At 62.6% G+C, this 11,678-nt stretch overlaps 2 protein-coding genes across 8 annotated transcripts; one reads left to right on the top strand and one right to left on the bottom strand.

The window, feature by feature from the left end:
* Positions 1–1,369: 1,369 nt before the first annotated feature.
* On the top strand, positions 1,370–5,456 carry CDK5 (cyclin dependent kinase 5). Of its 2 annotated transcripts, XM_082471492.1 has the most exons (12): positions 1,370–1,526; positions 2,184–2,272; positions 2,364–2,431; positions 2,564–2,624; positions 2,723–2,779; positions 3,485–3,580; positions 3,717–3,791; positions 3,930–4,026; positions 4,203–4,272; positions 4,816–4,876; positions 4,990–5,070; positions 5,177–5,456. In XM_082471492.1, the coding sequence occupies exons 1-12, from the start codon at positions 1,490–1,492 to the stop codon at positions 5,261–5,263; spliced, it is 879 nt and encodes a 292-aa protein (XP_082327618.1). In that variant the 5' UTR covers positions 1,370–1,489; the 3' UTR covers positions 5,264–5,456. The 2 variants fall into 2 exon arrangements, 1 of the variants encoding a protein (XP_082327618.1); XR_014266346.1 differs by lacking the exons at positions 1,370–1,526; positions 5,177–5,456 and adding an exon at positions 1,841–2,085 and having other exon boundaries at positions 2,164–2,272; positions 4,203–4,876.
* A 1,078-nt stretch (positions 5,457–6,534) lies between these two features.
* On the bottom strand, positions 6,535–10,678 carry ASIC3 (acid sensing ion channel subunit 3). Of its 6 annotated transcripts, none has more exons than XM_082471474.1 (11): positions 9,821–10,677; positions 8,918–9,068; positions 8,589–8,716; positions 8,231–8,432; positions 8,080–8,136; positions 7,830–7,977; positions 7,451–7,542; positions 7,256–7,335; positions 7,083–7,154; positions 6,834–6,892; positions 6,535–6,738 (listed from the first exon to the last, which is right to left on the bottom strand). In XM_082471474.1, exons 1-11 carry the CDS (start codon positions 10,352–10,354, stop codon positions 6,603–6,605), a joined length of 1,659 nt encoding a protein of 552 aa, XP_082327600.1. In that variant the 5' UTR covers positions 10,355–10,677; the 3' UTR covers positions 6,535–6,602. The 6 variants fall into 6 exon arrangements, with proteins under 6 accessions (XP_082327600.1, XP_082327596.1, XP_082327598.1 ...); XM_082471470.1 differs by having other exon boundaries at positions 6,535–6,715; positions 9,821–10,674; XM_082471472.1 differs by lacking the exon at positions 6,834–6,892 and adding an exon at positions 9,555–9,663 and having other exon boundaries at positions 6,535–6,715; positions 9,821–10,280.
* Between the last annotated feature and the right edge of the window lie 1,000 nt (positions 10,679–11,678).

The raw sequence follows: 11,678 nt of genomic DNA, 5'->3' as shown, positions 1-11,678 counted from the left end.
TCTCTCGCGGCCGCAGGCGTCCCCCACCTCCCACCCGCAGTATCCCCAGTGCCTCCAAGAAAGCCCCTGTCTTTGCCAGGAGGACGGGGACGGGAGGCGGGGGGAGCGCGAAAGGGGTGATGGCGCGGGTGGATGCCCATTACCCTGAACTGACTTAGACTTTACGAACCGGGGAAATTCTGCCTCGGAGAGATTCCCTGCGGTGACCTCCCTTCTCGAACCCTATTCATAGTCATCACCTGTCATTTAAAGATCTCTGTGTGTACTTCTGGTTTTCTAATAAATTATAACTTCTTCCAGATAAGGAATATACGTTTCGCTTCTTTAGTCTGCCACCGGCTGAAGCACTGCAATGTGTATGCAGAAAACGTTCAGATATAAACGAGTTAATTAACAAATGTTTAGCACCGACTTTGGTTCCGGCGCTGAGGAGTGCTGTTTGGGGCAGTTATCATCCAGTTCACATCCCTCAAGAATGCAGTCATGAGACAATTAGAGAGAAGCCACAAGAAACATATATAATCAACTCCTTAAGGGATGAGGTCAAGGCTGCTTCAAGTGCAGCTTCTGTCTGTCCTTCTGTCTGTTGAGGGCAGTAACCAACCTGCCAGCCCTCGGCCACACCCTGGCCGACTCCAGTGGGCCCGGGCTCTGCAGGGGGCGGGGACACCCTCCCCAGTGTCCAGCCAGCTTGCCTCGGGATATCAGAGTGTAGCGAAAGGCTGGAGTTGGGTGGGCTCCAAGACGACAAACGGGGCTCACAGGAGAGAGGAGTCTCTGGCGTTTGGTAAATCCAGTCTCCACTGGGGCACACCTGCCTCTCTTTCCAGCCCTGCGGTCAGCTGGTCCCTGTGAAGTCATCATCAGCAAGATATGGCTCAGAGCCATTCCCCAATCAATCCTGAGCTCACCAGATGGCCTAGGGAGAGGTGGAAACCCGTGCTGAGATTGTCAGGGAGTCGATGGAACCTCAATATCATCAACCGGGGCAGAGCAGGGCCACCTGGGCTCAGGATGCAGGCCGCCAAAACCCAAACCTTAGAAAGCGCCCCACCCCCACCCCTGCTGCCTTCTGGAATGTGTAGTCCCAGAGAGGTCCTTTTCAAATGAAGGTTGTAAGCGCTGAAAACGAATAACACTAGCGGGGCACACTGGGAGCTGCGCGCGACGGCGGGGAGCCGGGAAAACGGACACGCGATGCTTCCTGGGACTTGAAGTCCAAGCGTTGACTCCGCGGTCGAACAGGAGTCCCGGGAGGCAAGTGCTGCAGAGAGCCTGTGCGCAGCCTGCTGGGGGTTGTAGTCTTCTTGCTGTCTAAGGCCCCGGGCATTACTGGGAAACCTGGCGCCCTAGGACTACAAGCCCGAGAAGCCCATGCGCAGGCAGGGGGGCGGGGCAGGAGCGGAGGCTGGGGTGCCGCCTCCTCTGCAACGCCGGGCCCGGAGTCTTAGAACCCAGGGCCCGCAAGGGTCCTCGCGCGGCTACCGCGATGCAGAAATACGAGAAACTGGAGAAGATTGGGGAAGGTAATGGGACCACGAGATGTTCCTGCAAGATCTCCTTCTGCAGACCCTTTAGCATTCCTTGCAGCCCGGCCTGCTGTACCGTCAGCAATACCCCCAGACTCCAACCTCAGCACTGGCTGCAGCCCTGGCCCTGAGCTCAACACCCCTTGCAGACACCAATCCTCCCCCTGTTAGCATTTCCCATAGACGCCCCCCTCCCAACCTTAGCACCCCTGTAGACCCACCTCTGACCTCTGCACGTGCTGCATTTCCTACCCCTATCCTCAGCGCCACTTGCAGAACCTCACCCACCCCACAGCCTCAGTTCTCGCTGCAGACCTCCAACCTCAATGTTCCTGCCGGCCCTCATTCCTCTCCCAGACCCCTGCTCCCTATTTTCAGACGCTCCAGAAGCTCGGCCTTTATTACAGACCTCCTCACCCAGCAGCTGCAGCCTCTCCCTGTTGCAGACACCCCTGAGCCATCTGCAGGCTCCTCTCTGCCACATCCCTACGCACAAAGCTCTTCCATGCCGAGCCTTCACCCTGAATCTCTTCCCCCACTCCTCCAGGCATCAGAAGTAACACACTCCCACGCTGCTTGCTCTCCCGGCAGGGACCTCCTGGGTTGGGGAAGGGTGCCCCATCCTTTCCCTCAGCCCTGACCTCCTTCCTCTAGGCACCTATGGAACGGTGTTCAAGGCCAAAAACCGGGAGACTCATGAGATCGTGGCTCTGAAACGGGTGAGGCTGGATGATGATGATGAGGTAGGACTGGGGCATTGGGGCCAGGGAGGGGTTGAGGGCCTAGGCTGGGTGGGGTGTGACTGTGGCGCACCTGGCCCCCTCCAATGTGTAGGGAGTGCCGAGTTCTGCCCTTCGGGAAATCTGCCTCCTCAAGGAGCTGAAGCACAAAAACATTGTCAGGTGTGTAGATGGGTGGGGTCCTCCTTGCCTGTGTGGTCCGGTGGTGGGGGCTTCCGAGATGGGCTGGGCTGATACTGGGGTAGTAGGTGCAGACTTGGGGGCCTGCCTGGCTGAGCACTCGCTTCTCCCTAGGCTCCACGACGTCCTCCACAGCGACAAGAAGCTGACTTTGGTTTTTGAGTTCTGTGACCAGGTGAGAGGGGGACTTGAGGGACAGTAGCCTTGGGAGGATATAGGGGCCCAGACTGAGGTTACACTCTATCCCATCCCCCACCCCCATCCCTTTTTTAGGACCTTAAGAAGTATTTCGACAGCTGCAATGGTGACCTAGATCCTGAAATTGTGAAGGTGAGGACACTGGTTTCCTGGGAGCTCACTGAGGCCGGGGTTGGCGTCCGGATTCAGTGGACGTGCTCTCAGGCCCTGCACGGGGACACTCGGGGCACGAGGGGAGGAGAAAACCCTGGTTCTGCCTCCGAGAGCTTCCATCTTGGCAAAATCACTTTCATGTGATCGCTTTGACCTGAAAGGAACACTCTGACGTCAGTGATAGGATTTACATTTGAGAGGCGGGAAAATGAGGTTCAGAGAGATTCATTCATTCAGCAAATACGTACTGAATGCTCTGCAGTGTGCCAGGCACTGTTCTAGGCCCGGGTTCCGGGGCAAGGAAGTGCTGAATGATAAGACAGCACAGTACATGCATTGTTGGTTATGATGTTCGGTTATGATCTCTCCCCTACCTGGCCTCATCATAACCGTTCAGACGGTTATGATAAGGCCAGGTAGGGGAGAGATCAGTGTGGGCTGGGGAGGTAGGAAGGCCCACCAAGTTGTCAGTTCCAGAAAGGTGGGGACCAGGGCCCCCATTCACCTTTCAAGTACCCAGCAAAGAACGAAGTAGGTCCTCGATAATGAAGGGGTGATGCTGGGCCGAGCTTGGGGCTGAAAGACCGCTGGGGTGTCAAGGCCAAGCAGAGGGGAGCGTGACCCACCGTTGGGCCCGCTTCCCACCCAGACGGTTCGGTGACCTCCTCCCTGCCCCTCCCCCAGTCGTTCCTCTTCCAGCTGCTGAAAGGCCTGGGATTCTGTCACAGCCGAAACGTGCTACACAGGGACCTGAAGCCTCAGAACCTGCTCATAAACAGGGTACCTCTGGGGGAGAGGGTGGGACCTCAGGGAGGCTGGCGTGGGACGAGGGGAGCTGGACGGGAAGGCGGGAGCGGGGGGCCTGCCCTCAGACTGTGGAAGAGCCCCTCTCCGTGCCCCTCCCCCTCCCCCTCAGAATGGGGAGCTGAAATTGGCTGATTTCGGTTTGGCTCGTGCCTTTGGGATCCCTGTTCGCTGTTACTCAGCTGAGGTGAGCTGCGGGGCGGGAAGTGGGGGTGAGGGAGGGAGTCCCCAGCCAGCATCCCTCAGCTCCTCCTCCGGACTCCTCTCTGAGCGCTCTCCTCCCCAGCCCTCTAACTGGGGGTCCCTGTGGTGGGGTCTTCTCCAGGTGGTCACGCTGTGGTACCGCCCGCCAGATGTCCTCTTTGGGGCCAAGCTGTACTCCACGTCCATTGACATGTGGTCAGCGGGCTGCATCTTCGCAGGTGCCACGCCGGGGTCTGCAGGGGCACTCCGTCTCCCGTTTGAATGGACAAGGAGGGTCTGGAGGGGCCCCTCTGGGGAAGGGAGTGGGGCCCCTGGGTGGGGAGGAGGCACGGCAGGGCTGTGGGAGGGAGGGCTTCTTCGCCTGTCACCCCCCCCCGCCCCGCCTCTCTCCCAGAGCTGGCCAACGCGGGGCGGCCCCTGTTTCCCGGCAACGACGTAGATGACCAGCTGAAGAGGATCTTCCGATATTCTTCCATCTCCCTTCACCTCAAGCCCTCTGGGAGGGGATCTGGAGCTCAGAGTGCAGGCAGGGAGGGCGGCGGTGGGCTGGGCTAGGCCTGGGGCGGCCTCAGGGCTTCTCCTGAGGGCAGAGGGTGGTGGGCGCCCTGGTTGTCACGGGGCAGGTGCCCGCCGCCAGCTGGAGAGCGTGCAGCCTGTAGGCAAGGAAGACTCACTCCTCCAACTGAGAGCCAAGTCCTTAGGCTGAAGGAGCCGAAAGGAGCAGGGGGACGATTAGTGAGAGTGGCGGAGCGCTGACCGCTTCATCAGGACCACGGACCTCAGGGTTTAGGTCAAAGTCGTTAACGGCTCTGAAGCATCTGGCCTGCAGAAAACAGCACGCAGCTGGGACCGCGTATGAGGGTCGCATGGGCCGGGGGCCGCCTTCTGTCGTGAGCTGGGGGATAAAGTGAGGAGGGCAGGGGTGGGTATGAGGAATCCCCCTTCCCCAGGGGAAGAGCCCCTCACCTGCCCCTTTCCACCTGAGTGATCCTTGACCCCGTGGACACGCTGTTGGGGACACCGACCGAGGAGCAGTGGCCCGCCATGACCAAGCTGCCAGACTATAAGGTGTGACGGGTAATGGGCTCATGGGTGGTTCATCAGTGGCCCCCCCTTAGTTCCTGGCCTAGCAGCCTCCACGCCCCCCCGCACCCCTGGCTGACTCACCCTGCCCCCCACAGCCCTACCCGATGTACCCAGCCACAACGTCCCTGGTGAACGTCGTGCCCAAGCTCAATGCCACAGGGAGGGACCTGCTGCAGGTGACCAAGGGCAGGGTATGGGGGCTGGGGCCGGGGCACTTGTTGGGAGGGACCCGGGGAGCGCGGGGCTCTGGGCGTGAACCTGCCTCACCTTCTGTGCACCCAGAACCTCCTGAAGTGTAACCCCGTCCAGCGCATCTCGGCAGAGGAGGCCCTGCAGCACCCCTACTTCTCCGACTTCTGCCCCCCCTAGGCTCCAGGTCCCCGGCGGCCAGGCTGGGGCCTGGCCTATTTAAGCCCCCTCTGGGGAGGGGAGGAAAGGCAGGATGCACGGTGTGCCAAGCTCCAGCTGTGCTGGGCCCAGCCAGGGTGGAGGTGCCCTAACCTGTGTTCTTCACTCCCTCCATGGACTTTATTTAATTTCATAAATTGGCTCCTTTCCCACATTCTGGCTGATGTGGTGGTAAAGTGGCTCTGGGGGCGGGGGGGCGTGGTGCTGGGAGAGCCTGAGGCTCTGTTTCGCTTCACCACCCTCTGCAGCCCTGCTTCCAGCTCCAACACAACCCAACTGTCCGGCCCTGGCTCTGCTACTCTAAGTGGCTGGAGGCTGGGGGTTGGAGGCTATGACCCTTACCCTTAGGTCTGCACCAGGGGCGGCGCTGCCACCACACGTGTGTGTATGCGCTCGTGCCCTTCCCTTTCTCTGCCCAGGAGGCGTTAGGCTCCCAGTGTCTGAGAGCAAGGACGGGCTTCCACCAGAATGGGGGGAAAAGAGCCGGGCCTTTCCTTATGGTTCCTGTCCCACGTGTACCCACCCTGCCTCCTCCCTCCTCGTGCCCCCCACACCCAGGCCCTCAGGCTGGGACGGGAGGCACCCAAAGCGGTGGTTGGCAACACCCCCTCCCCGGCTCCCTTATTTGTCATTTTCCAGTATTTAGGGTGCCGCGAAGGAGCCGAGAAAGCGGGCCTGGGCGTGTGTTTACTGGCAGGGGTGGGAAGGGAGGGCCTGGGCTCCCCCCGCAAGCTGGGGCCTGCAGCTCTTGTGCAGCGGCTGCGGAAGCAGGAGCGGTTCCTGTGCGGGGCGGGCAGGCTGACACTCGGTCCCAAGTGTGAGAAAAAGTCACGAACGCCTAAGACAGGACAGCAGCTTGCGTTCTTGGAAGCGGGCTAGCCACGCCAGCTTCTCCCCACCTGCTCCGCCGCTTCTTGCCGGGCTCTGGATCAGAGCCTTCTGCCAGCCCTTCCCTGATCGGACCCCAAGTGTGGCTGTCCTACCACCGCCTCCTCTGCCTTCACACCCGGCTTTGGGCTCCGTTCACTCTGAGATGTCGGTTTGACAAACTCATTCACACTGAGGTTCAAGTGACCGATGCCCGCTTACTATTCTTCTCTCGTAGAGAGATTTCTGGAGGTTAACATTTCAGACATCACGTGTGCTGGGCGATGGCTGGCAGAGGCCTTCTTGTGCCCGAGTAGGGCTGACTGTGGCCTGGCTGGTCTGCCTGTAAGTGGAACAGCTGAGGCTGAGGTACTAGAACTTTATTTGGGGTGAAGGTGGCAAAGACACATGCGGGCTGGCCACGTCCAGGATGTCAGGGTGTGGCCCTGAAGACACAGACGCCCCATCTAGAGCCGGGTGACGAGGTAGCAGGTGCGTTGAGAGGAAGAGAGCGTCTTGGTGACGGCACAGGGAGGGGTGGGAGGCCTGGGGAGACACGGACCACGGCCCTGGGACAGGAGGCCTCTCGCCCACTGCCCTGGCCCTTCCCTCTGGACTGGACCTGCCCCATCTCCCTTGACCTTAGGGGGCCCTTTCTTGTTACCTGGGGCCCAGGCTGAGGTGGGGAACTGGGGTTCGATGGCTGCCCAGCCCTTCCTGAAGCTGTGAGAGGAGGGACAGGGTCAGAGGTTGGGGGGCTGGCGGCGGGGATCCTCCCTCCCAGGGACCAGCCAAGGTCACTGCACGCCCCTCCGCCATCACTTTTCTCAGCTGGGTGGGGGGCGTTCTACACTTAGGAGGAGGGGCTGAGCACCCGCAGTGGAGAGGGCAGGGGAGGAGGAAGGGCTGTTACCGGGTTGGCGCTGGAGTGCCTTTGGGAGCGCTTTCGGTTCCAGAAGTATCCCAGGACTCTGTCCCAGAACACCTGGGGGAAGCAGTGCTGGAGGTGGCCAGCGCATACCTGCCCCCTGGATCCTGTGGCTTGGCTCTGCCCCCCTCCCACGGCTGGAGCCCAGGCCCACCCACCTCACAGAGGTAGTCCAAGATCTCCAGGACCGTGAGCAGGCTGGCGCCGACGAACAGCCCCATCTGGCCCCCAATGTCACCTGTGGAGACCGGGTCACCTGTCAGCTCACTGCTACCCGCTCTGCCCGCAGCTCCCCAGGCCGCAGGTTGCCTGCACGCGCGTGCACACGCACACGCACACGCACACGCACGCACCGAGCAGCTCCGACATTTCGTAGGCCTTCTTCTGCTCCACCGTCTCGTAGTTGAGGGCCTCAAAGAAGATGTCCAGCATCAGCACATTCTCCCTGGAGGAAGAGAGGCCAAGAGTGTTCGCCGGACGCCCCTAGTGCCAGCTGCTGGCAGGAACAGGTGCCCCATTCTCTGGTCTCTGAGTCCTTTCCTGAGCCCTGGAGAGGGGCGTCACCGTCCCCATTTTCGGAAGAGCCGGCGTCAGAAAGGATACGCAGCTTGCCCTGAGTCCCCGAGCCCGCTAATGATGTGTAGCTTGGTGTCCCATCCCTGGGCGCTGCGCACGGACGCTCAGCCCGGAGGCTCGGCGCTCGCCTCGCCCCCGGCCCCCTGCGGGGCTCACACGATGTAGGCCTCGCTGCGGTTGTGTTTCCGGGCCAGGTAGCGGGCGGCGGCGCGGCTCGGCATCCGCACCATGGAGAGCTCCTTGGCGTAGCGCGTGCTGGCGCACGGGTTGGGGCAGGTGCACGCGTCCTTCCGCAGCATGGCGTCTGCGGGCCACAGGCGCCTGGGTCAGGGCCGCCCGCCCCGCGGGGTCGGGGTCGCGGGTGGAGCGGGGTGGGGGCGGGATGCGGGAGAGGCTTGCCCCTTACCCAGCGCCGGGTGGGCGCAGTCCTTGTACTGGTGGGGGCTGCACACCGGCGCGCCGCCTGCACGGGGGCGGAGGAGACAGCTTCAGGAGCGGCGCCCCCCAGGCCTCCCCGCCTCCTCGGACCCCCTCCTCCGCTGCCCCCAGCCCCTTACCTGGCATATGCATCATTCGGCAGCCGCACTTCCGAGCCACATAGCGGCTCTCGCAGGCCAGGCGACACCCTATTAGACTATAGGGAGGGCTGGGGCCTGGGCTGGGACTGGGGGCACCCAGAGGACCAGAGGGTTCTGGCTCAAAGTCAGGGTCCAGAGAGACAGAGCTGCAGTCACCCCAGGGTGGCGGCAGGAAGCTCAGCTGTAGGCGGACAGGTTAAGGAGGCTCTGGGAGAAGTGGGGGCCTGGGTAGAATGCGACATCACTGGGACAGGTCTGAGGAGCTGGGGTTGGGGTCTGAGGGGTGTGGGCTGAGGAGGGAGCCGGAGCCTGGTTTTGGAGGCACCAGAGAGGATGCTTGCTGCTTCTGGCAGGACACAAAAGTCTGGTAGCCAGGGGCCGCCCCGAAGCCCAGCTGGTCAATGAGTGGCGGCTCCTCCTGGCTGTGGATTTGCACTCGGATCCCCACCTCAAACGGCGTCTCCTCTGCAGGGAAGGGGGGACCCTGAGGCCTGAGTCCCAAGAGGCCCCTCCTGCAGCCCCCTCTCCCCAGGGCTGTGACCGGCTAAACCCACCCACTTCCCCCAGGAAAGGACAGGCCTGGGGCCCTCCCCGCACCTCCACTTCTTCCCGGGGCCTTCTGCACCCCCTCTGCCACTCCCCGGCCTCACCCGTGCGCCCCCGTACCCGTATCCCTCCACATGGGCAGATACTCATCCTGCTGCACGTCCAGCATGACCTGCAGCCCGTTGCCCGCGCCGCCCCTGGGAGTGGTGAGCAGCTCTGCCCCTTCGGCGCCGGAGTTAAAGGTGTAGCACTGCCCCATGCGGGTGAAGACCTGGGGGAGGGCAGACAGGGGACAGGCCTCGCCAGGGAACCAGGAGCTCAGCCAGCCCTTTCCCCTGGGCCAGTGCGAGGACCGTGGGACCCCTCCCTCCCCATCCTCTATTTGGGTCTCTTCTTTGAACACTGAGGCCCACATCTTAACGCCCCCAGACCCTCCCTCAACCGGCACATGTAGCTGGACCCTCACTGACTGTGACCAGCTAACCCTGCCCCTTTCCCACAGGAAAGGACAGGCTTGGGCCCTCCAGTTCCTCACTCCCACCTCCACCCCCAGCCCAGGGCACAGCCTGCAGGGCAAGTGTTTCTTTGGAGACTGGCATAAAAGGAAGAGGGGCCCAGCTGCCCTCTTTCAGGTCTGGCGGAATGTGGAAGAGGCAGCGGGGAAAGCAGCCCCCTCCCCCTGGCAGAGAGGAGGGTCTTCTGCCCTAGAACACCAGATCCCCCCACGCCCCAGGAGCAGGCTCTCCACAGACCGGACCTTGGGTCCAGAGCCAGCCTGGGTGGCTGCCCCTGGCTGGGAGGCGTGACCTTGCACGCTGCAGTCCGGCTGAGCAGCAGGGAGGGGCCCGAGGAGGACAGCTTCCTGGCTGAACAGAAAGGCACCGGTGGGGTGGGGGAGGAAAGGATCCCCCAGCACGGCTGTTAAGCTTCCCTGGCTCTGGGGGAGTGTGGGCTGGCCAGGCCCGGCAGGGACCGCCTGGCGCTCCCAGGCCCCCGGCTGGACGGATCGGGCGGCCGGCTCACCGTGGTGAAGTTCTCGGGCCCGCAAGGCCAGCCTCGGTAGCGGCAGGCCAGCAGCATGTCCTCGAGGGCGTGCCCGGCCCGGGCGTAGAGCCGGGCCACGTCGAAGGTGGGGCTGGGCATGAAGCCGGGCGGCGCGGGGGGCCGGCCCAGGGCACGCAGGTAGGCGGCGTGCTCGGCGGGCTCCAGGCCCAGCAGCGCGGGCCCGGCCCAGTGCAGGTCGTTGGGCGTGAGGCGTGAGCGGCGCAGCGGGTTGATGTTGCACAGGGTGACGGCCGGGAAGGTGAGCTGGCGGCTCTCACGCTCCTCCAGGGCCGTCTCGTGGTGGAACTCCCCATAGTAGCGCACCCTCCCAGCCACCTGGTAGAGGAGGGTGGCCAGTGCCAGGAGCAAGGCTGCAGTCCACAGCCCCCGGCGTGCCATCGGGCCCCCCGGGCCGAAGACGTGGCCCAGGCCGTGCATCGAGCAGCTGCTGGAGAACACGCGGATGTCTGAGGCCGGCGGCTGGGCCTCCTCCGGCCCTGAGCGGGGCTTCATGGCCGGAGCCCGGGGCGCGGGGGAGACCAAGCTACAGAGGCTTAGGAGGAGGAGAGAGGGTCGGTCCGAGGACTGGAGGGGCTGAGAGGGGGTTCAGAGGGTCAGGCAGGGGTCACGCGGGTGTTCGGCCAGGAGAGGAGAGGGTGGGGAGGTACTGGCCTGGCGGGTCCAGCTCGGCCTCCTCCAGGACCTGGCCGTGGCTCTGCTGGGCGCGGCACTGGGCTGGGGGCTCCGAGGCTGAGACCAGGTAGGGTGCAGCTGATGTGGAAAGCAGCGCGGCTCTGCTGGAGGCTGCTCCGCTGAGCCAGAGCTGCGGCAGAAGATTGGGTTTCAGCGGCGAGGGGGTAAGGGGGCTGGCAGAGCAGCCTGGGGGGCGGGGAGGTCTCTGGGGCCCCAGGCTGAGCCATTAGTGCAGCGTCGTGGGGGGAGGCCTGGCTGTGGAGACCAGAGGCGCCAGCAGGAAGCCACAGCAATCCGGGGTAGGCTTTGGGGGAGCCGAGAGATCAATTGGGGCTGGGGGTGCCCTCGGGGCCCTCTAGGTTCCCAGCTGCGGCCCCTGTATGTTGGGCCTGAGGGTCAGTCGCTGACCCTTGGCCCAGTCCCCGTCCTCTGCCCTCTCCTCCCTTCCCCGTAACCTCACGCGGGATCATCTGCTCTTTCGCAGAGCGGAGCTGGCTCCTGACCAGGCTGGAAAGTGGTGGGAAGTTGGCACCAGCAGACTCTTCTTTCTGAGCCCCCAGCGTCCCGGCCTACTCTGGGTGCCAGGGTCTCTTCCGGCCCCAAGTCCAGAGGTGGTCTGTCTCCAGTGACCCTCTCTCCCACCTCCCCATGCTCAGGCCCTCGTGTCTGGGGGGCTGGCCTCTGCCACAATGATGGTGACGGTGGGCTCACCTGTCGCCCTTCGAGTATAACACGGGTGCCCGTGTGCCGCCCTCCCAGGTAATATGGATGCCCTATGATTTCACATCTTTTCTCACTTGACCACATATTCTGGAGACCATGTGGTTATCCAGTACCTGGAAAACTTCCTCATTTTCTAAATGGTGGCATAGCATTTATGTGGATGTACCATCATTTATATAACCACTCCCCTGTTGATGGGCACTGGGGGTTTCCAGTCTTCCATTACAAACAGTGGTGCTCTCAGTAGCATCGTACAGACGTAAACTCCCAGAAATAGAACTGCTGGGTCAAGAAGAGGCAACTGCATGGGTAATTCGATAGCACAAAATTCCCCACCATAGGCGTTATTACACCACTGTGCGCTCCCATCAGTAACATGGAGTGTGCCTGTTTTGCACGGGGGCTTTTCTAAAGGAGGAGA

The sequence above is a fragment of the Balaenoptera physalus genome (genome assembly GCF_965194825.1).
Source record: "Balaenoptera physalus genome assembly, chromosome: 8".
Lineage (NCBI taxonomy): Eukaryota > Metazoa > Chordata > Mammalia > Artiodactyla > Balaenopteridae > Balaenoptera > Balaenoptera physalus.
Note: the sequence above shows the minus strand (reverse complement) of the source record. Positions and strands in the feature narration are given on the sequence as shown.